This window comes from Morone saxatilis, unplaced genomic scaffold, assembly GCF_004916995.1.
Source record: "Morone saxatilis isolate NCDOM2014 unplaced genomic scaffold, NCSU_SB_2.0 Contig20, whole genome shotgun sequence".
Classification (NCBI taxonomy): Eukaryota; Metazoa; Chordata; class Actinopteri; family Moronidae; genus Morone; species Morone saxatilis.
Genome location: NW_023339763.1, coordinates 19,378,772 through 19,401,165, shown reverse-complemented (window position 1 = coordinate 19,401,165; position 22,394 = coordinate 19,378,772). Strand labels below are relative to the sequence as shown.

The window sequence follows — 22,394 nt, the reverse complement described above, 5'->3', positions numbered from 1 at the left end:
TTCAAAGCTTAATCACAGCAGCACAGGAAAGATGGCCTATTAAGTTCTTTATCATCCAAGTACATTCATCTTATACCCCTCGAAGCCATTCCAGAGCCTCCGATCTCTTGCCCCCATCCTCCATAATCAAACCCTTTGTGTCTCAGTGCTCTCTGGTCTTTTAGGAAATCTCTTCTCTCTCCGTTCATTTTTCTTTCTAGTGCACTCCTAGCCCTGTTTACAGCTGATCTAGTTACATTTAAACATGCCCGCCAGATAGTGCACACACACACAAATAAGAGGGTGGGGTTCAGTTAGATAGTAGGAGTAGAATATGAATACATAATCATATCCAATTTCCTAGCCCTTTAGTAACAATAGCAACAGTGGACTATACATAAAGAGAACAATAAAATATGTATTCAGGAAGTGGAACATGTGGCAGCGGTATGTAAATATGACTAATTCCAACATGATAGAAATGAGATAATCAGAGGATACAATAGGATTAAGGATCCTCACTTAACCCAAGGTGATTGAGTTTCTGGATGGCTGCTCTGCTCTAACTGTGTGTGTGTGTAGCCAGTAGGCGGCACGCTGTGATAACACTCAAGACCATAATAGTATGGGCCGGTAGTTATGGCAACGCCATGTGTTCCTCCAAGTGAGGGGTGGCTGCAAATGACATAGACAAACGATGAATGTCAACCAAAATAAGATCCAATCAGGCTAACAGCAACCGCCATGCTGACGAAGCGAGTGACAGGCAATCCTGTAAGTGTGACACTTAATCTATGGACATGTGTCAAGGCTTTAGATGCAGCATCACACAAACTCAACAGATTGCTTCCTGAAACACACAACCCCCTGCTTGTGCTTACACATCTCTATTCACCGTGTATATCTGCTTCTCTCGTACACCTTTCAAAATACCAGAGGCAAAATGCCTGCTAGTCTTTCTCTTTGTTAGTGAGGCTTCAAAAAGCCCTCCAGTTTTGCAGAACCGGGAACAGAAAGAGAGACAGGGTCTTTTGTAAAGTGCCGGTGTCATCCTTTCTGTTTCACTGTTGGGGGCTGACGTGTTGATTTTGAAAGCAAAATAAATGACAGAGGGAGAAGCATAGAGGACAATCCTAAAAGAGTTGATATTTAAAAAGGTGCACATTCAAATGGCTCTGGTGTAAATACACTGTTTTTATACTTTTATACTCTGAAAGGAGAGGGCAAGGTATGGTGGACTCACCCCACTGCTGTCTTCTTCATCTTGGCACAGAGCAGCAGATCGGTGAAGAGGAAGACGTGACGTACCTTCCTGGAGCTTTCCGACACTTCGACCAGGAAGCCATCCTTCACCAGCTGACGGGCCTAAGAGAACACCTGATGTTACTTTATGTTGAGCCACCAACGCATATTGTACACAATGCTGTCAAACAGTCAGTTGTCAACTTGCATTGTGGGTAATGTAGGCACCAGGTTCTGACAAAGAAGAACAATGTGTGGAATGTGTTCTGCTGCATCGATTTATTAACACATTGTGACCCCGACAATGTTACCTCTCCCTTGGGCGTAGTGACAGCAGTCCTGCGGGGGTCAATCTCCTCATTGATAGAGGAGAGGAAGTTCTGAGATATCCGAAGAGCGTCCTGCAGGAGGGGGAAGTCCGGGTGGTCCTTAGGAGTGTGTTTCAGCAAGTCCTACAACACATGCACAAACGCGCACAGTTGCATAGACATACACAGTCATGATCTGTGCTACAATACATACAACTTTACTGTGCTGTGAAAGCACAGAAGTAATTGTTGGTGCAACAATGTTTAAAAGGTCTATTATCATTTGTGGTTCTATCTATTCTAACTTTCAAAAATGAATTCAAGCATAAGCAGAAGTTATGACTTAATTTTATCTTCTTATCTAAAACATAACTGCACTGCACAAACACATCTTTCTTAAAACACTTAAGCTCATTTCCTTCTTTTTATTCAAGCTGCTCTCGTCAGTATAGCAGAGGGATGAACAGGACAGCTAACAACAGAGGCTTGAGAAGACTTCTATCTTCCAAAAAGAACAACCACCACTTTCCACCGCTTCTTAATTGGCATGAATGACAGATACATGACCTCTGTAGAAACACACTAGCCTGGGATACACTGGGTATGTTGTTGTTCTGACAGCTTTATGCAAACGTATTCATGCAATACAATCCTGGAGGGTAACTATACACATTCAGGGATGTCTGTGTCTTTGACTGGCAGTTCCCACTTAATTATTACTCATCCAAAGAGGTAGGCTGATTTAGGCTGGGAAGACACTGTGATAAACAACAAAATGTAGGCTTTGACTTTTTAGCACTTGGGCTGCTGTGTAGAGCAGAAGGGAATGGAGTTTCTAAATACTGCATTTAGAAAATTGAGTAGCAACATCATCAGAATCAGTGTTGTGCTTTTCTTTCCAATTTGGGTGAAAAGATCCTTTAAAGGCGTGCAAACTGTAAGCTGTGTACTCACATGAAGGACCAGGGTGCTTCTGGTAACACGGTCAATCGGCTTGTAAAGGAGAGCTGTGGGGGAGAGAAGAGGAGGGTTCTGAGTCAGCGCCGCTCCCACACAAATCTATACACGCAGAAACACACACACATTCACACACACACACACACACAGGAGGTCACAGTTCCACCACTCGAACAAGGACAAACACTCCCACTCAGCTCACACCGAGTTAAACACGGCTCCTACAGTCAGACCGATGATATGATTCTCGGGTTGACGACATTCGACTTAATGACAACAAACATCCATGCTGCTCGAGTCTTTTAGCAATGTGTGCAGCTCACCCTGACCTTTGACCTCTCCGTGAAGGAGAGTAAGCGAAAAGACAGTTTCCATGCAGGGATCAACAGAGGATTACATTGTTTTATTTTTAAATTATCTGAATGTGTGTGTGTTGTTTTATAGGTATGCAGCAGTTTGTTACTGCACAATGAAGGGACACACACACACACACAGCTTAACATGCAGTCCATCTCCTGATTGATGCTGCAGGCTCCTATTGGTTCAGTTTGCTTCCACTGCATATTTAGGCTGCTACTAGGTAAACTACAGCCTGCCTGGACTTTAAGGGAGTCTCTCTGACACGCTCAGACCCAAACATAAACAGCATGACTGCATGTATATATGAAAAAACAGACACATGCCCAAACGCCACCGTTCCTGTCACTAAATCACAGTTTAAGCCTTCACCACCATACTTGGCTTGTTTCCCCGTGGGACGGCTAAGCTGCTGAGGTGAGGTGAACGGCAGCAGGTCTGACATACATGACAGCTCTAGGTGAGAAACTCCCACAGATAGGATAGAGGGGAAGACAGAAAGAAAAAAATTATACAGGGGAGATGGGCAGATGTGAGAACCCCTAGGGAGTAACGAATAAAAAGCAAACACACATATAGATGTATAAAAAGAGAAGGGGGGGGGGCTTTTATTCTGCATTTCCAGTCATGAAATGCCAAACATGTCCCAAGGTCTCAAAATAATAATGCCATTGTGTCAGGAAACACTGTAAAAAAAATACACATTATATGTTGCTCTGCAGATGTACTCATAAGGGAAAAAAAGTAAGGGTATGCAATAAATACAAACCAGATCCACAAGGGCATAGAAATCTAAAAAAACAGCTGACAATGTTCCATTCGGTGATCAAGCTAATCTCCATTTATTAAAGTGAAAGATGTTTAAACCGAAGGGAAGAAAAGTAAGCCAAGTGAGACAGGGAGAAGCCTTCTGTATGCAGGGCAGGTCGGCCCAGACACAATCTGCTCCCACAGAGGGGTAGAAACAGTGCTGCGCTTCCCTTCAAATGTTACACTTATCTGTTTAAACCATTGGACATTGCTCCCTTCAGCTGTACAGTAGTACAGACATGTTCTCTCTGTCTTCTTCTTTCCCTCTGTACTCTTACTTTTTCAAGCGTTCATTCTCCTCTCTTCCCCTCCTCCTTCAACTAAAAGAAATGAAAGAGCGAGAGCAGAAACCTACAGGGAACATGTTCAGATCTCCTGATAAGGCCTGTCATATTAAACTTTACACACTCTATACTGCCTCTCATATGTGCAAACATACATACACAAACTCACACAAACACACACACACACACACGTACACACTCTGCTACTGTATAAGACCAAAGAATCTCCTAGACGGCCTTGGCGATGCTCTTTGAAGTTTCTCCAACCTCTGGTCATTAATACTGCGGCCTCCATCAGTGGTCCTGCTTCACTGAACCAATACCGCTACCTCCTGGAGGATTAACTACAGGACCTGCACTGACTGCAGGCTGTGACCACCTCTAAATATGTGTGTGTGCAGGTTTATATTCACCTCAAGTATAGGTACTTAAGGTGACTTCAGGTTACCTTAGGTACAATTCGAGCAGCAGATGCTAGAACAGTACATTTAAGTTACTACTAGTAGTTTTTGTGAGTATGTTAGCTAGTGGTACAAGTCAGTAAATCAGCTGTTTTGATTATTTAGGTCCTATTTTGTCCTGCATGGCTGAAATACTATTGCACTTAGTTTCTATTTGGAAACAAGAGTCTACAGCCATGCTAGCTGCTTTGAGAAGGTGTAATAAGGCACAATGGTACTTTGAGCTAAATGCGAACATCAGCATACTAACATGCTTATAGTGGCAATGCGAATGTTAACCAGGTATAATAATCACCACTGGTTTAGCATGTTAGCATGCTAACATTTGCTAATGAAGACTAAGCAGAACAAAGTACAGCTGTGGCTGATGGGGATGTCATTAGTTTTGCAGCTATTTGATCATAAACCAAAGTTATGGATCAGTATTGACAAATTTTTAGAAATTTTAGTCTGGACGAGGTCACATAATGGTTACAGAAACCTCCGCGATAACTCCTTTTACACCTCAATATACTCGGTTGGTCATGTTTTGAACCTACTGAGGAAGCTCAGTGATCTTTTCATTCCCTCTTTTCCTTCTGTTCTCTTTTTTTCCCATACATATTATAATCACATGTGCAGATATATGAATAATCAATCTATATTCCAGGGAAACATCAGATTCTGAACACAGGACAGGATAAGGATTACAGCCAGGATGCTAATGTATGAAAATCAGTCTCTGCAGAACTAATGCTGGAAAAAATGTGTGATCATTTCACAGTGGCTACATGTTTTTGGAGTATCCCATTTATATCCGTTTTACAAACAAGGACAGAATCTGGAAAGACAAGCAAAGTTCAATGTCCAGTCAAAGGTCAGGATGAGGGAAGATGAGAATACAGAGAGAGAGGCGGATTATTGGAAGTCGATGACCTGTCACAGCGAGGTGTCTCTGATTGGACCTGTTCTCAAGGTCGCCTCGACGACTTGGCTGACGGTCAGATAGTTCATCTTTGCTAACGAGGGGATAGACCATGTGGGCAAAGTCTTTGAACAGGCACACCACACACACTACACGGGTCTACAGATAGGACACGGGGACTGCCAGCTTTCAGCCCTCAGTGTTTGGCAAGACTTTTAGCTACAAATGCCAGGCATGAGCCGTGACGGAGGACGCGGAGGACAGAAAAAGGGTGATAGGAGAGGCAAAATAAAGCAGACAGAATGACAGATAGAGAGAGGGTATATCAGGATTTAGGAATAGACAGAAAGCGGTAGCGGAGTGGAGCAAATCTTCATTTACATGTAAAACAGGACGTCAGATTCTTGTTTGATTAAGTACTTGTGTCGTTCTCTGCATCCATCAAATCGGACTGTACTATATTAAAATAAGCCTGACAAATTAGCCAATTTACATGAGGAAAATACACAAAACCACACGTCAATTCATTTGGCTGAGGTCCAGTTGAATCATCTGGAAGGCAAGTAGGATGGATGAATGACTACAGGGAAGAAAGGCAGGCAGGAAGAAGGCTTGATAAAAGAAATATGGAGGAGAAACAAAGAAGAGCGGTAGTTCCAGGAGCAGGAGAAATCCCTCGACTACCTCGCCAGGTAATTAAGGAACAGCAATACAAACAGTAATCAAAGCAGCTGCCCTGGGTGCTGACAAACACTGATTGTTGAGGGAATATGAAACTAGTTTCATGTTACTTCACTACTATAAAAACCTATGGTACAGCAAAGAAATCATATAGTACTTGCATGCTATAGTATAGTCTCAGCAGTAAAAAGGAGAAACAAATGTGACTCTTACAACCTGCATGTTTGGGTTCTTCCTCATTTACGATGCTTCACACACACTTCACAGGTACATGCTGCTGATAATTGACACACATATGAACACTCACCCACCCTCTCTCAGTCTGACAAAGACACATCATTTGCTTATCACGTTTTCTTATCATTGCATAATTTGGACAACAGTTCATTCTTTTCCCTGCAACAAGAGGTCTACCCTCATGGTTTAGTTGTGCCAGATCCCCAAAACACCTTACGTTTGCAAGACACCAGCAGAGTAAAGGCATGTAGCAGCTCCCCAATACACACACTCACACACATACAGAACAGACTTGTTCCGATCCTCTGGTGATAAGTATTCTCTCTATGAGGAGCAGTCTGGGGCCAGAAGTCCTTATTCAGAATAAACGTGCCTTGCATTTAAACAAACACACACATAAAAAGCTGCTGTCATCCTGTATATTCTGTATGTTAAAAGACATGAACGATTGTAGCCTGTTAGTCCCAGCAAGCTGCCTTTTCCAGAGGATCATCACAGAGCAACCAGACAAAAGCTCCAACGCTTCAAAAGAAACTAATTCTATCACCCCAGTACGTGGGCTACAGCACATAAATGTAGAGAAAAAGGCAAATTCTATTTAAAGGTCTGAAATCATCAACAGACAGATGCTTTTGTGCATCATGAGCATCAGTTCATGAAGCTCCAAACAGCTATCAGATATACTGGTATCCCAAATCAACCTGGAAGCTTATTAATAACTGTCCCAACTTCACAGCAAACACAGTATACTACCAATCTACCGTAGAATCAACAACGCTGACATCCTGGCTCATACAGAAACGACAGGAAAAAGGAAAAACAACAGTCCAAGTTGCCTGAATCAAACGGCGGCAGCTCGTGTCATGCAATCGTTACCGTATGTGCAGTTACAACACAGTCTGAGGACCAGAAGCACCTCCATATCCCTCATCTCCTCTCCTTACTCCGTTCTCCTGCTCACTGCCTCCTTTCTCAGGCAGAGACTGACAGAGAGAGAGAGAGGGGGGAGAGAGAGAGAGAGAGAAAGAGAGGGAAAAAGAGAGAGCAAGGGCGCTCACACATGCACCAGTTTGCCTCCCAAAGCCCGCCACTGCATACACAAGTAGAAGGGGCAGGACTGGAGTCTTAAAGCAGCAAGCCAGCCTAGACAGACAAACACACACAAATAGACACACAAAGACAAGGACGTGCACATGCACACACGCACGTACACACAAACTTACCCTCCATCGAGACAGATGTGGTACAATCTTTGGAGTCTTTAGGACCTTTCACTTTGAGGTTCTGAAAGAAACAGAGGAGTGGAATGATCAATTTAATTAATTATACACACACAACCACGCTCACTCCCACACACACACACACACCCCCACACACACCCACACAAACACACAGCTCTCAACTGGCTTGGCTGAGGATAATCAAGAAGTATAGAAGCCCTGCAGCAGACTGAGACAACTGAAAGAGGCTGTACTGTGCAATCTTCACAAGTTTATCTCTCAGTTAATTCTATTTACAACCAACAACACAACTCTACAGCATGATAGAATTATTTACATGTTATATAAATAATATTAATTCAAATTAAAGTTATAATCTTAAAATATACGGTATATACAATCCACATTTTACTATCAATGTAACTTTTAGGTTCTACAATGCTGGTGTCCTGCAAGCTAAACAGTTGGTGGTAAAAGGTCAAAAACATAACAGGAAATTGGGGGTGATGCCCCATATTCCCTCACTATAATTAATCTTTTGCCTCTAGCTGGCATGGAAACAAGAGAATGAGAGTGGGTTTGGCATTATCAGGGTTATCAGGAGTCACTCCCGTCACAGATGTTCTTTTAATTACTATCTATAACACCTTCAAAGCAATCAGTAGGATTATTAACACCCCTCATCACCCTTCCTCCACATCAGCTCTCAATACTAAATATAGCCACAACGCTTACAAATGTAAACGAACAAAAGTCCAAACCTTCTGCTGGGAATTCCACAGCTCATCTGTCCAGACACTAATAAGCTTAAATGTGCTAGGTGTAGCATATTTTATCATAAACATATTTGTTAACTGTTCCTCAAAACAAGACCACATTTCCCATAAACACTGTTGCTTCCTGTCAAAAAGAGGATGTTTCAGCTCGCATTGGTTCCCTTCTGTGTTGTCGTTTCATGGGCATTTGTTTTCTCCTTCACTTTACTGAAGGGGACTGATCAACGTGATGGTTTAAGACACTTTAGACCAAATAATAGATGTGTCTTCAATACATTTGCCCAAAAGCTTCTCGACTCTCTGATCATCTTTGGAGGATGAACTTACCTCAGATATCTTCTGGAACTGGCTGTTGGCCTGGCTGCATTTCTCCGCTGTCTCTAGCGCCACCTTGTAGTTGTCCACAAAGGCCTTGTACACTCCCAGCTGGCTGGCCTAGGATTGTGAAAAGAGAATAAGAGTCATTAAGGTACAGGAGAAACAAACTGGTGTGAGACAGTAATAGTGGCATGAACCTCTCTTCAATTCCATCTGAAATGTTTAACCACACTGGAGACCCAATGAGCAACTGGTTTACTGTACAATTCATTTATTATTACAACACAAGTATGTCATGGCAGTTTATCTAAATACAGTGGAGCGAGGACAACTTGCATCTACCTTCAAATATCGCTTACATACTTCTGCATGTCAAACCATTATATTAAAATTCATATACAGCTCTGGCACATGAATTAATTTCTATTACCATCAGAATTGTGCCTCAAGTCGAGGGTTGAAAAGAGTGCTGCAGTCCCTCTTTTGCTCTATCAGCACAAGATACACACACACACACACACACCGTTACACACATATAATCAATGCACACAGGCTAATCATATTCCCATAATGCCACTCCACTGGTGGCTCTGTGCACTCCTGACTAAAACACTTTCTCTTTCTTCATCCTTTTTATTAACAGCCTCTCTTTGCAGCACTGTATGTGCATTGTAACACAAGCTGCAGACCAGCAGTGCATGAATATGCATCCTGCTACAGCTATGCTTGAATGGCTGGGCTGAAGAGCTGACTGCATCCTATTAAAGCAATGAGATTGGATTCAGCTGAATAGAGTGAATGAGTAAGACTTGTTACTTTTGTTCTTAAACCCCCCTCCTCCTATTTTCATTTCCTCTTCCTTCCACTTCCCCTCAGAGTGTGAAGTTGGGCTCAAGAGGGGAGACAGGGGGAATCATCCGGCCTCATATGACACCGATGATGTTAATCAATACATTCTTCATGGGAAGAGATGATAGAGAAAATACAACTAATAGCATAGCAATAACAGTTACTTTGTGATATAGTCATCTTAGCACAAACATTTAACCACATAAAGACTTAGACGGACAAGAAGTCAGCCAAACAAGTGTCACTGCCTGTATATCTTGTTATAATTAGAGACTTTGTTAAGTCAAACCAAAACCTTGGATGGAAGGGAGAAACCACCATGTGTGATCACTGCATTTCCAAAGATACAGATTTTTGACTTGGCAGCTTAGCTGGAAAGTACAAACCAAGCACAATGACGTGATCGTGGTATTTCATCAGTTCATCGTGTTGCTTGGACACACTGGACCGCTATGAAACATCTCCAGGCCTGTCGGTCACTGCAACGCAGAACTTTGAGCAATGCTTCACAACACAGTGCCTACACCTCAAATAACCAGATCACAGGTCAGAGAGTAGGGTGGGAAAACAACAGCTTGTGTTTTGAGAATGGAGGAAGATGAAGAGGGAAAGTAAAGAATGAGAGAGGACTGGAAACGGAAAGAGAGACAGAGGGGACAGCACTAGAGTGCTGACTAGAAATAGACTAGAAAATGCTTGTAGAAATATAAATGTGAGCATAAAGCTGCAGTCTAGACCATGTTGCTAACAATACCTTCTCCACGAGCCTACAGTTCAAGCTCTGCTTTGATTTTTGATTTTAGAGGACGCCGCACTCAGTTTAAGCACTTATCATATGGTTATGATCAGTGAAAGAAAAGAAAGACAAACACAGCAAAAAAAACGTTTAGAATCTCATGCTAGGAAAACTTAATGGAGCTGGATCGTAGACTCGTTTTAGTGGCACTAGGATTTCCAAAGATCCGAAACCATCTATTTTATCATGCAAAACCAATCGTTTCTTTCTACAGGATGATTTCAAGAATTTTGGCGTCGGCATGATCAATATTTAGCAGTTAGCAGAATATCGGTATTCTGCACGTGCTTGATTACAACTAACTGACTTCCAGAGTGAAATCCCTGCATACAATCGATTGCACAATGAAATACTGTACGTGCAGCACTCTGCTGTCTACACTGGGCTATAGTTCCTCCTATTGCAGAAAGACATTGTTCCCCTTGCTCTTTAACACTCAAACGTCAGTCATGCTTGTGTCACGAGACTGCAGAGTACAATCGAAGCCTAAGGCTGAAGTACATATCATGTCTCATTTTTTCCTGAATAAAACGGAGTAAACTGGTAACAAGAACTTTGGACTTGAGGACAAAATAGTCCACCTAATGTTTCACTAAAGGACAGCTAGGATCACCAAAGTCAGTAGGCTTCATCCTCTTGTGTCTATGTCTATGTCTATGCCTAATAAAATTTAATGGCAATCCATCTAATAGTTGTTTATATTTCAGTCTGTTCCAAAGTGGTGGACTGACCGACCAACACTGTCATCCATATGCCACTAGAATGCCTAAAAGGGGTTTCCATGGGGAAGCAGTAATAATCCACAATATTACAGAGCATGGATTACAGTAACAGTGTCTTCACAAATGCGCTTTAAGTTTTGTTTTTAGTAACCCAAAAGCTCTTCATAGCCATGACTGTAGCAAGATTAAACCATTTCCACTTAATGCCTCCAGGGACTTTATTTGGTTGGCCAAATGCAGTCCTGGCAGTCACAGGCTGCAGCTGAGCCCCTTTCTTGTCTGGAAAAGGTGAGAAAGTTGGAACTGTGGCTGGCTTTTATGCCCTGTCAGCCTGCTTTCTATAACTCTGTCCCTCTGTGTTGCTCCAGTGGCCTCCATGCTGCTGACAAGGAGCAGTAGGGAGTAGACCAGCTAATTACACCGCCATCTGCACTCTCACACTGCCACTCTGACTAAATGTTTAGCTGCCACATGACATGTACGCACATATACGCAGCACAGATGGGAGCTGATGACTACACTAATAGGTGTCACTTGGTGGTGCAACTCCTGGGGTCCAGAGAGAGGAGGGGGGACGAGAGGAAGTACTTTAACTACTAAAAGAACTACATCTCTACATGAGAGCTCTGTTCATTTCCTCTGCTTCTAAACATAAGCTCATGTAGCATTTCCAATCAATCTTCCTGAGTTGCTAACACATTTCCCACTCTGAATGTTCAATAGACTATTCTAGTGAATAAATGTTCCATTAAATCTTCTATTAAATACATCAGTTGGAGCACTGTTGCACACAATGTTCAATCTCTGGGTTTCCAAGAAAAGTTTTGGAAGCTTTTGAGCATACCTGACCAAAGTTTTATCTAAAACACATTCTAAAATGAACAAAAATGTATACTGAAGTTTGATAGCCAGCTCTAGTTAGCTGTTTGTGCTTTTGAACATATACTGTACATATACTGTACACTGCAACATATCATTTTTGTGGTGTTGTAATTGGTAAATGATTATTTTTCCAGTAAGGTCTGTTTTGTTTTGAAATGTTTGCTGGTTAAATGTATAGAAAGTGTCTCTGGTCACCTGACTGTCTTGTTGTAAACACATGTGAAATAAGTACTGAAGAACCTGCAGTAGCAAGTAGTTACACATTCAGTTGTTTTTGTCTGCCCTCTTGCATAGTTCTCTATACATCTAATAAATTAAATATATATATATAATATATATATAAATAAATAGATATCAGCATTGTCATAAATACCAACTGAAGTTGCAATCTTTAAGTCATAGTGGTTTACTGCTAACAATAAGCCTGGCTGACATGTGTCTTTAGCATGTGGAAATGTACCTGAAACCCTTAGGGAGATGTTGAAAACCAAAAGTGAAAGATGTCAACTAGAGACCTTTAACTTCTCAGAATATGACAAATATCTTCATCAAGTTCCTCATTATGATGGCATGAAATTTACTCAGCTGTGAGTTGCAGAGTTGTGATATTTATATATCTGTCAAACCAAAAAAGGAGTAAACTGGGATGTAAATGAGCAGAACACATGCACGTAAATGTAGCTTTACATTTGACCTTATGATAGCAAACAATGTGATGCCTTGATTTTCTCAACTGCACGCTCATGAGGTCTCTATTTTGATCTCACACATTTATAAAATACTTCCGGTTCTAAATCAAAGCTGTGAGCTCACAAAAAACACTGCATCACATACCATTAGAGACAGAGATATTTTACAACTTTGAACAGTTACTTCTCTTTTTCAGAGAATAAAATAGTTGCCAATGTCTTGGCTCTGAGGAGTTTATTTTGTCTGAGCTGGCATGACACTTACTCCGGTGCTCTAGTCAAAACAACAGTGTGCTCATGACTTGGCAAAATGTCCCAGGATCTCTCATAATGGGACATCTGATTAACTCACAGCTCATTAGCAAGAATAATCTCCTAAGATCCAAAAACATGGCGCAGGCTGAATGCAGGACATATTTTATCCCTGATCCCACATCAGTTAATCACATTTATCAGGTTATTGACATAAAAGTTAAAGGAAGATTTCTAAAAATACATACACAATTCTCATAAGCCGAACAGTGTTTATGGCAAGTTGCCTATTTCAAAGGTGACAACACTATTGGTTAATACTACAGCTGTACCATGTTTGTTAAAACAGAACTAGTAGCGGAAACAAAAGGAGTTTTCTTTGTAAATTTATAATAGACTGAATGTTTTCAATCAGCTAATTAACATCAAATCTGCAACACTCATCGAAGATAGCTACAGGATATGTATTACTGTGGAATGATCTGTTACAAAATGAGGCAGAGTAATAACAGTGTGAACAGCAGGGTGGCTTAAAAGAGAATTTGATAGCTATGAAAATGAGTCTTGTTAATGGCTTATATGCTGTATATGAGCCAAACCAAAAAAAAAAAAAAAACTAAATCATTGTTTTGTTCTCCATCTTCTGTGGTATTCTGATGCCCCCAAGTTCAGAGCAAAACCCTGCTGTTACTGTCAGGTAGGAGAGGCTTTCTTAGTACATTGCCACTTTGGCTTTCTCTGTCTGTTGAGTTTCCAGTGCAGGGTTATTATAACCCACAATAGTCTGTTAAAGCACAGTACCAAATGGCATTCAAATTGGACACTAAAGTTTTACTGATTTTTAACGACTCAGTGCCTCTATTACAGCATGTTGCATCAGCTTATCTACAGTATGCCAAACAACTGTGATGGGTATCTGAAATATGTTACAACACACAAACTGTGCACATGCTCTTACAGTATCTTCTGTGCTGAGAAATTCAAATTACATTATCCATTGCAAATGTGACAATGTAAAGATCTAACACAGGGAGGACTAACTCACTTTGAGACTAGCTGAGGCCTGGAGCCTTGCTAATTCTACACACAGACACATCCACACACACATAACACTGATGTTGTTGCATTATGTACTGAGAGCGCCTGTTTAAGCAACATAATCCAGTGCAAATAAGACAGCGTGATAGATCGGAGGCTGCAACATTTCTGCTAATGCACTCGGACCACAGACACGGGGGCACGGGAGCACGCACACACACACACACACACACACACATACATACACCTATGCACACACATAGGTCTAATTTAGACAAGTGATTCATGAGTACAAATCGTGAGAGTCAGACAGTTCTCCTTTTAACACTCATTTATATGTTCCCTGCAAATGATGGAGAGGGAAAAAACCCACACAGTGTCATTTCTCAGCCCACGTCAGACTCACCAGCTTCTGGAACAAATGTCCCACGGTGACCTTCTCGTCCCACTGCTGGATGTTGGGTAAGAGAGCGTCGTAGAACTCCTTGTGGATCTCAAAAATGTCCTGGATTTTGTAGAAGATGGTCTCTACCTGCTGGATGGTCAGGACGGGTTGTGAGGTTGTGGCTGTGGCTTTCAGAGGACGCATGGGCTGGACAGTAAAAGGGAGAACGGGACAGAATCAGTGAACACAACTCAGCTAACGAGGAGGCTCCCAAGCACCAACCGTAAGTATTTTTTCCAAAGGTTAACTACAGTAAATATACAGTATGAAGAACTGGAAAGCAAGGCTGAACTCAGTTTATCTTCTTGTCAAGTTCAAGTTTATAATACAATTGTATAATTGTTTCCTAAGTTAATATCTGTTTGTTTTAATAAGTTACAGAAAGCATTTTACTATGGCAAGAAGTTTATTTTACACACAAATTCCAATAAAATGGGTTGAGGTCATGTCTAATCTAAGAGCAGGCTTTGATAGTGAGTACAATTTGGGGCAATTAATTGGCTAATCAGTGGCCTAATTGGGCCAATGCCTGAAAAACAAACAAGTTTCTGATCTTGCTATGCATCACCCAGTGATAAGTGTGTAATCTTAGCCTCCCTGCTCTGCAATTGGGTGGCTCTATTCTCCGCTGTGCAGTTTCTGACCAGTCAGATTGGATGGCAACTCAGTTAATCATACATATGTGTGGAGTGGACTTGGTGGGGTGGTGGGGCAAGGGGGGGCTGAATTACAGTGAAAAGAGAAAGGCTTCCACGTCATGGAAGCAAAAGTTCTCTCATGCTTAGGATGAGTCAGTCCCCCATTGATTGCAGGGGTTGTATGAAGGCTGGTCAGACAGGCTGGCTCATTTCTAAAAGGACAACGGCTGCAGACACATTCGACGCCCCCAGGGTGGTCTATATATGGTGGCAAAGAATGAAGCTGAAAAGGCCTCATCAGGTTTGAAAAAAATGGTTTAGACAGATGAATGAATTTCCATTTCCATCTTTTCATGTTATTGCCTACATTACAGGATAACATCACATTATTACGGAAGCTGCACAAATACAAAAAGAGACATTGGTCAATTTACAGGGTTGTTACAAATTATACTATTATATTAGCAACCGGCCAAATTACTTAATATACTACTACTAATATTACTTCTAAATACTAACTAGCAATAAGCTACCTGTATGCGGAACTGTAAAACTGGGAAGTGTGTGTGTCAGCATGTTTAAGAAATGACAGAAGGAGATATTTAACATATGTCCTCAAACCTTATAGCCCCTATTCATATAAGTTTCATCTGATCTACTGTCATGTTTCACATGAGGTGTGTCAATATATGTTGATAACCCAGGAGGAGAGGAGAGGAGAGGAGAGGAGAGGAGAGGAGAAGGTATAAGCAACTTCTGGCTGTCAAATTCACCACCATTATACAAAAAACCCCATCCAATACATGAGCTACTTATGACTTGTTTCTAAGTCCTGACTTTTTAAATAGTAGTGTAAACTAAAACCTGGCAAAAAAGTATGATCACACAGAGTGTTTTAGACATACTCTCGATGATTGAGGAAGGGGAGGAGGATAGGAAGAAACTTCTTATTGGTCAAACTGTATAATGACTTGTGTCGTCACTGAGGGTTGAAAGAGAAGGAACTGAGGGACAGATTTCTGCAAGTATAACTGCAATCCTTTGTTTACATCATTCACTGACTACTAACTATGGCCTTTTGTGTTTAAGTGCTGGTAAAACAATATTACATCGCAACTTAACGTTGGTGGTCAAAGTGCAGTGTGTGGCTGAGCGGCAGGATATGACATAGCTTAGCACGGGAAAGCAGGTTTCGGTTAGTGTTTCAGGAAGCTGCTGAACTGTGGTCCCGTTTGACCATTAACCACTAATGGTGCTCAGTTCACACACAGCAGCAGCCCTGCAACATGTATGCTGCTACACAAACCTTTAAATGCTGTTTTTCACGCAAAAAAGGAAATTCTCTTATTATTATCCAGCTTTGGTAGCTACACAAAGTGTGCAAAACTGTGTTTTTTGCAGTGTGTGTCTCTCACCAGTAGCAGGGCCTCCAGCTGGTTAATGTAGATCTCCTCGCTGGCCAAGAAACCAGACAGCACCAGTTTCTTCATCTCCAGTCCTTTCTCTATTTCTCCCTGCGGGATAAAACAGACCTGTCTGTAATAATGTATTTTACATGTAGTTATACATTTCACACACATGCACATGCACACAAACATCAACTTTTGGTAACTTTTTGTACCCTTGATTTATTTTTAACCAATGCCAAATTACAGAACAATGACTCAAGATCATTTCCTGCATGATGCCATTGCAGTCAGCACATTAGGTAAACATGAGATTAATACACACACATCCCCAGTGCGCAAGAATGAGCAGCCGCTGTTTATCGGGAATCTTGTCTCAGCTAAAAACATCTAGATGGCCTGCTTCCTCTGTGGAAAGTCACCACCCTAATCACGTACAAGAAACATGGAGTGAGAGCAAGACAAACTACTACATTTATTCCTGTACTGAGGAAACCAATAGTAATATTACTAATACTACGAGTGAGAAATATAGATGCAAGCAATGAGCTAGAACGTTTCAACTAAGGCGAAATGTTAGACAGTCTTACTTGATGTTCTTTAATATCACAGAACACACCGGTTGCTCATTCCAATTCACACCTTTGTGTATTTTATCTACATATTTAGAGACCAAAACATCCAAAAGTATTACAGTTTTACACAAAGCAAAGAATACACTGAATTAAAAGGGATGTCTAATCAAGTACTACACAACTAATAAATCCATTATATATATATATATATATATTATTCTCTCAATTGTATTTGTCTTTTTTATTGTCTCTATTTTCTATCTTTTTATCTTTATTTATATTTTTCTACACTTGATTGTGATTCTTGATGAACCATTGTACCAAGGGAAATTCCTCGAATGTGAAAACTAACTTGGCAATAATCCTGATTCTGTTTCTGATATACACCACAAGAAGAGCTTTTATGAATGAATTATGAATCTCATCTAGTCAGCAATCCACTGATAAGATATACTATTACACACTATGTGATGGTTAGATGATAATGATTGTTTTACATATATATTTATAACGATGAGATATTAAACCCTGCAGCAGGATTCACAATATATTGTAATCCACAGTGGTATAAATATAACCTAAACAAGTCAGGACAGGTCACTTTAATTATAAAGCATATTATTAAGCAATGCCTTTACCAAAACAATTAAAATGTGTGAAAGCTACTCAACCCTCGTTATTCCCAAAGTAAACACACGCCTGTCATTCACTCTTTGCCCCCAGTTGAAGACACACATGACTGTGCACGCAGACAAAAGGCAATAAACTGGAGAAGTGTAGTCAAAGTAGCGATAAAGTGTTACATATGTACTTTAAGGGAGGCCAAAGGACAACCATGAGAGCAGAAAGGAAGATTAATTATTAACACTACCAGATCATTACAATGATATCAGCACACCCGCTCTGCCTGATAAGACAAGGAAGAAGCCATGACCTCATTGCTTTAACCCAATCCTGACTAACATCCACCTCCTGATACTGACGCTATCACTCCAGACTGGAGGTATACTGTATAACCAGGTACAGTTTATACAGTATGTGCACAATATGCACTTTACGTTTCTTACAGGATTATTAACAATCAGTTTTCACGAGAACAGCAGAGATATTACTTCAGAAAAATACATAACATATAGTACATTTTATCAGACTTTTACAGTGAAATTAGAGATATTAGTGTCAAAGCCACGTATCAATAACTGTTTATCAACATACATGCACTTGTGATCACAATGTTGATGCCTAAACTCCCTGTGACTGGTGGCAACTGTTCTCTCCCGCAATAGTAAAGTGCATCAGAAGAAGAACCAGGGTTGATTTCTTTACATCACATCCGTTCTAATTAAATTGCAGAAAGTTTGCAGTGAGCTGCATTCACGTTTTAACTTCAGTTAGTTCATGAATTTCAACAACATGTCTTTTCAGCAGGGTCTGAGCCTGTGAAGCTTCTTAGTCTGTTTTAATGCTGGTGTTCCTTGAAAAAAACCAAAAGACTATTTTGCTCATGACTAAAAACAAAAGTAGTGCCAAAATGACTCATACTTTTGCTTATGCCCCTTTGATATGCAAGTACTGCTGCAGCGCACTGTTTATTTTAAGCACCAAAAATCATATGTAGAGTATGTCCACATCTCTCAGACAGTGTTTTATGACATCCCAGAGTTACTTCTAACAAGATTTCTTAGCTTTTTTAAGGTCTGAGATATGATGCCAGATCTGTGTAGTTGTCCTGACTCTTGACTAAACAGCGCAGAGAAATTTATTTTATTGTCAAAGTAAACATGTGTGTGTGTATGTTTGTGTTGGTGACGTGTAAAGCCTTCTCCTTGAGGGACAAACATGTCACGGCAGGGTGAAAAAAAGACAGGAAAGGAAAGGGGAAAACTATTTCTTCCAACAGTGGGAATATTTTCCCTCTGTCGTACAAAGAGCTACTGTGTGGCGAGAGGACAAGATGAGAAATACATGAGCAGTGAAAGGATTTTTCCATGGCAACCTGCTCCTGTGCGTGCACTTCTCAGTTACGCTTTTCATACAGAAAAACACTCTGTGTTTTTCTATTGTGCCCTCATTCTGTGGGCTAAAGGAGCTGATATCAAGAGTGACCGCAGGGAACAGTGCAAGCAGCACTGCTTTTTGTTCATTCATTTGGGAGGAGTACACACACACCCATAAACAAACAAACAGGCTTCTTGAAAGACAGAAGTTACCATTAAAAACAGAAACAAGCAGTCTTTAAAAAGCTGCAGAGTAAGAAAACATGTGCTCCAGAGTAGCTGCCTCATCAGGCCACGCTGTCTCTCTCTCACACACGCACACACACTTGCAGCACAGATGGCTCATAAGCACACGTAGCAGCACATAGTGACGCCACATCATGCCAAGACACTAATAAGACTTTCCACTTTGCTATATATAGCCAAGCTTTCAAGCCTTGTCACTGTGTTACAGTTGCATACAGTAAGCGTGTGTGTGTGTGTGTGTGTGTGTGTGTGTGTTTAGTGTGTATTCCCTGCATCCAGCTGTCCAGCCGCTGTCTCACCTTGAACTGTCTATGTGCCGGAGTGATGGGTTCCAGCTCCCCATCTCCATATTCAAACACCTCCTCCTCCTCCTCCAACACCCTGTCCAAGTAGCACAGCACCTCCTCCTCTTCCTCCTCCATGATTCTTTATTTTTCTTTCTTTCCTTCCTTCGCCTCCTCCTCTCCTCTTTCTGCCTAAGATTCCCTTCTTCAGGGCCAGCCTGGACACATCAGTGTTTTCCCTTCAGAGCAAGTCGTCTGGACACCGAGAGAGAAAGAGAGAGGACCCCGCCTACACAACCCCACCCCCTTCCTCTGCTGGGCTTCCTGGTGTGAGTGTGTATGTGTGTACACTACGTGTGTGTGTGTGTGTGTGTGCGTGCGCCACAGTTCCACCTCGGTCGATGAGGTCTGCCCTCCCTCTACAGCTGCCCCTCCCCTCACAACAAACGCTATCCAGCCACTTCCTTGATGGCTACATAGGCTGTTTCTGTCTCTGCTTCACTGGGAGAGTTGTCTTCTTCGTTGTCTTCATTTCTTTCTTCCGTATCTACAGGCAAAAGCCACTTCCTCAAACACAGTTTTTCTCTCTCTCACATCACTGAGTGTTACAGAGTTCACTTCGTGCTCTTCTTTCTTCTCTCTGGCCATTGTCTTTTTATTGATCTGCTGAGAGCCTCGGATGTGGAGCCGAGACCAGCTAATGTGCTGCTAGCATGGCTGATTCTAATTACAGGTCACATAGTTAAGTGGGTAACAGCAGTTCAGTGCTGGCACAGCATGGTCTTAAAAAATATAATATAGTGTTTGTAAAAAAGCATGTGGTCCAAGACAAGCTGTTAGGAGAATCAATAACTTATATTAGAAAAGTAAATGAAATTGAAAATGGGAATGACGTGATGATACAACTCTGATTCTGTCAATATTTGTGAATGAAAACAGTTCAGTCACCACCACCTCTCACCCCACTTCTGACCCTTTACAGGAAGTGACACTCACTACTGCACTATCAACTACCCTCTAGATTTTTATTCCCCCCATTTCTCTGGCTGATGATTTTAGAGAACGTCTGTCAGCTGTCCAACGCCTCATCTTTGTGGGTCATGTCTAATCTTGCAAAAACTAGAATGGTACTTTTGGTTGCTAACCTCCAAGCCTAAATTATATAAGTCAAACTCATTTTACAAGCCAATAACCTGGGAGAGTGTTGGGAAAATAAATAAGAGAAAATGTATGCTTGAGGCTTGTATTTCTAGGTCACTACCATTACCATTACCATTAGAGAAAGGATCACATAAGAAGGAGGACAGAATGGAAAAAGAATAAATATGACAAGGAGGATAAAAGGAAGAAGAAGAAAACAAAAGCATAAAACTAGTGACGTCAATTTTATTTATACAGCCCAAGATCACAGTTTTTTACCATAGACCATCCACTCGAATAAGGAAAAACCTTTAAAAGGAGGGAAATAAAGGAGGAACCTCAGGCAGAGCAACAAGGTAGTGATCCCTCTCCCAGCAGACGCAGATATACAGGAACTATGGTATTAAAGTATCCACAAAGTCCAAACTAAACTCTCATGCCTTCACATTTACATACGCACTCCTCGTGCTGGATCTATATGCATTTTAGCATGGAGGTGTGTGTCAGTGTTGGTGTCAGCAGATGAAAGGCCCATGCAAACTCAGCGGAAAGAGAGGCCGACTTAACAAGGCGGTGAGGTGGGAAGACTTCAGTGGAAAGACCTTTAGAGGCCATAAGGAAGCAGCGTCTGACATGAATTCTCCACAAACAACCTCTCACAGCATCAAACCAGGCGGCGCTATGAACTGCTCTGACTCAATGTGTAGGGAGTGTCAAGAGACATACATAAAGGTGAAGAGAGTGGATAATATAAATACAGAATACACCATCAGAACTCTAGTGGTATTATTTTCTTAGTGGTATAAGAAAATATCGATGAGTATCGCAATAATTTGATATTGTATTGATTCTTAAAAACACTGGATCCGTTTTGGTGTTTAAATTGTAAACTGAGCGCTGCTATAAATAAAAATGCAGATCCCATTGATTAAAAAAGGTAATCATTTTTTTCTTACATTTTATGCATGTGGTGGAACAGTTTTCCAAAAATTAGATTTTTTGTTAAAAACACAAAATATCAAAGTTTACTGAGTCGTAACCACTGTATCATGGTACATGATAACGCCAGATTCCTGCCAATATGCGGGCCATGTTTTATTTGACATTGTGCATGCAATGATGGCTTCTTGACAGTGGAAGGATTCAGTTGTTTTAAAGGGCTCTGCCCTGATGAAAACTTGTGAGGTCAATACAAGTTTACATTTTAACCATTAAGATGAGCCTGAAGAATCCTTCTTCTTGTAGCCAATTTATTTAATTCATTTATTAAGAGGTTCCCCAGATTTACTGCATTTTAAGCTGAAGGAGAACGTGTACTGCATTTCTTTCAAATGGTCTGTGTTGGTGACAGTATCTTTATTTGTCATTAAAGTCACTCAATTCCTGAGATCTCTCCTCCAGCAACATGTCACTAAACTATTCCTTTTAAATGTTTTTACACGTTAAATGGTTTTCAATGTGTTCAGTGTGTTCTTACCTCAACTTGCCACTAGATGGAGACACCTTTTCATTTACATGAGCTGACTCCTGCACAGTTACTTACAATGAATACAACTGAACAATATGCTTAATTATTCATAAATCACCGCTATTATGAGAAGGTTAACGATCAAGGCCACATTGTATTTACAATACTATGATGACACAGTAATAATAAAGCTGCTAGGAAAGAATATTAAAAAGGAGCAGACTGATTTAAAGAGCAAATACAGCAAGTGAGGGTTAATTCTCTATTTCCGTTCAGTCTATATTGGAGAAACAATGTAGACTTCCATCACATCACATAACTAAAGTCTCATGTCTGCTTTAGTTTACATTCACATTTTTTTATGCTACATGTCAAAGCTGCATGATGTATAAAGTCAAAAACTGTTAGCCTCTTTCTATGTGTGTGTGTGTGT

The 22,394-nt window shown here is 40.9% G+C and overlaps 1 protein-coding gene across 3 annotated transcripts in view; it reads right to left on the bottom strand.

Moving 5' to 3' along the window:
* abr (ABR activator of RhoGEF and GTPase) overlaps positions 1 to 22,394 on the bottom strand; it is a 123,252-nt gene that overhangs the window by 53,080 nt on the left and 47,778 nt on the right. For 2 of the 3 annotated variants that reach the window (XM_035666136.1, XM_035666137.1), the window contains exons 3-9: positions 16,261 to 16,359; positions 14,169 to 14,354; positions 8,544 to 8,651; positions 7,444 to 7,504; positions 2,484 to 2,536; positions 1,533 to 1,673; positions 1,223 to 1,344 (exon numbers count right to left, since the gene is read on the bottom strand). In XM_035666136.1, the coding sequence (XP_035522029.1) occupies positions 1,223 to 1,344; positions 1,533 to 1,673; positions 2,484 to 2,536; positions 7,444 to 7,504; positions 8,544 to 8,651; positions 14,169 to 14,354; positions 16,261 to 16,359 (770 nt within the window). Of the gene's footprint in view, positions 1 to 1,222; positions 1,345 to 1,532; positions 1,674 to 2,483; positions 2,537 to 7,443; positions 7,505 to 8,543; positions 8,652 to 14,168; positions 14,355 to 16,260; positions 16,360 to 19,368; positions 19,616 to 22,394 lie in introns of those variants that run through there. The other variant, XM_035666138.1, reaches the window with a different exon arrangement.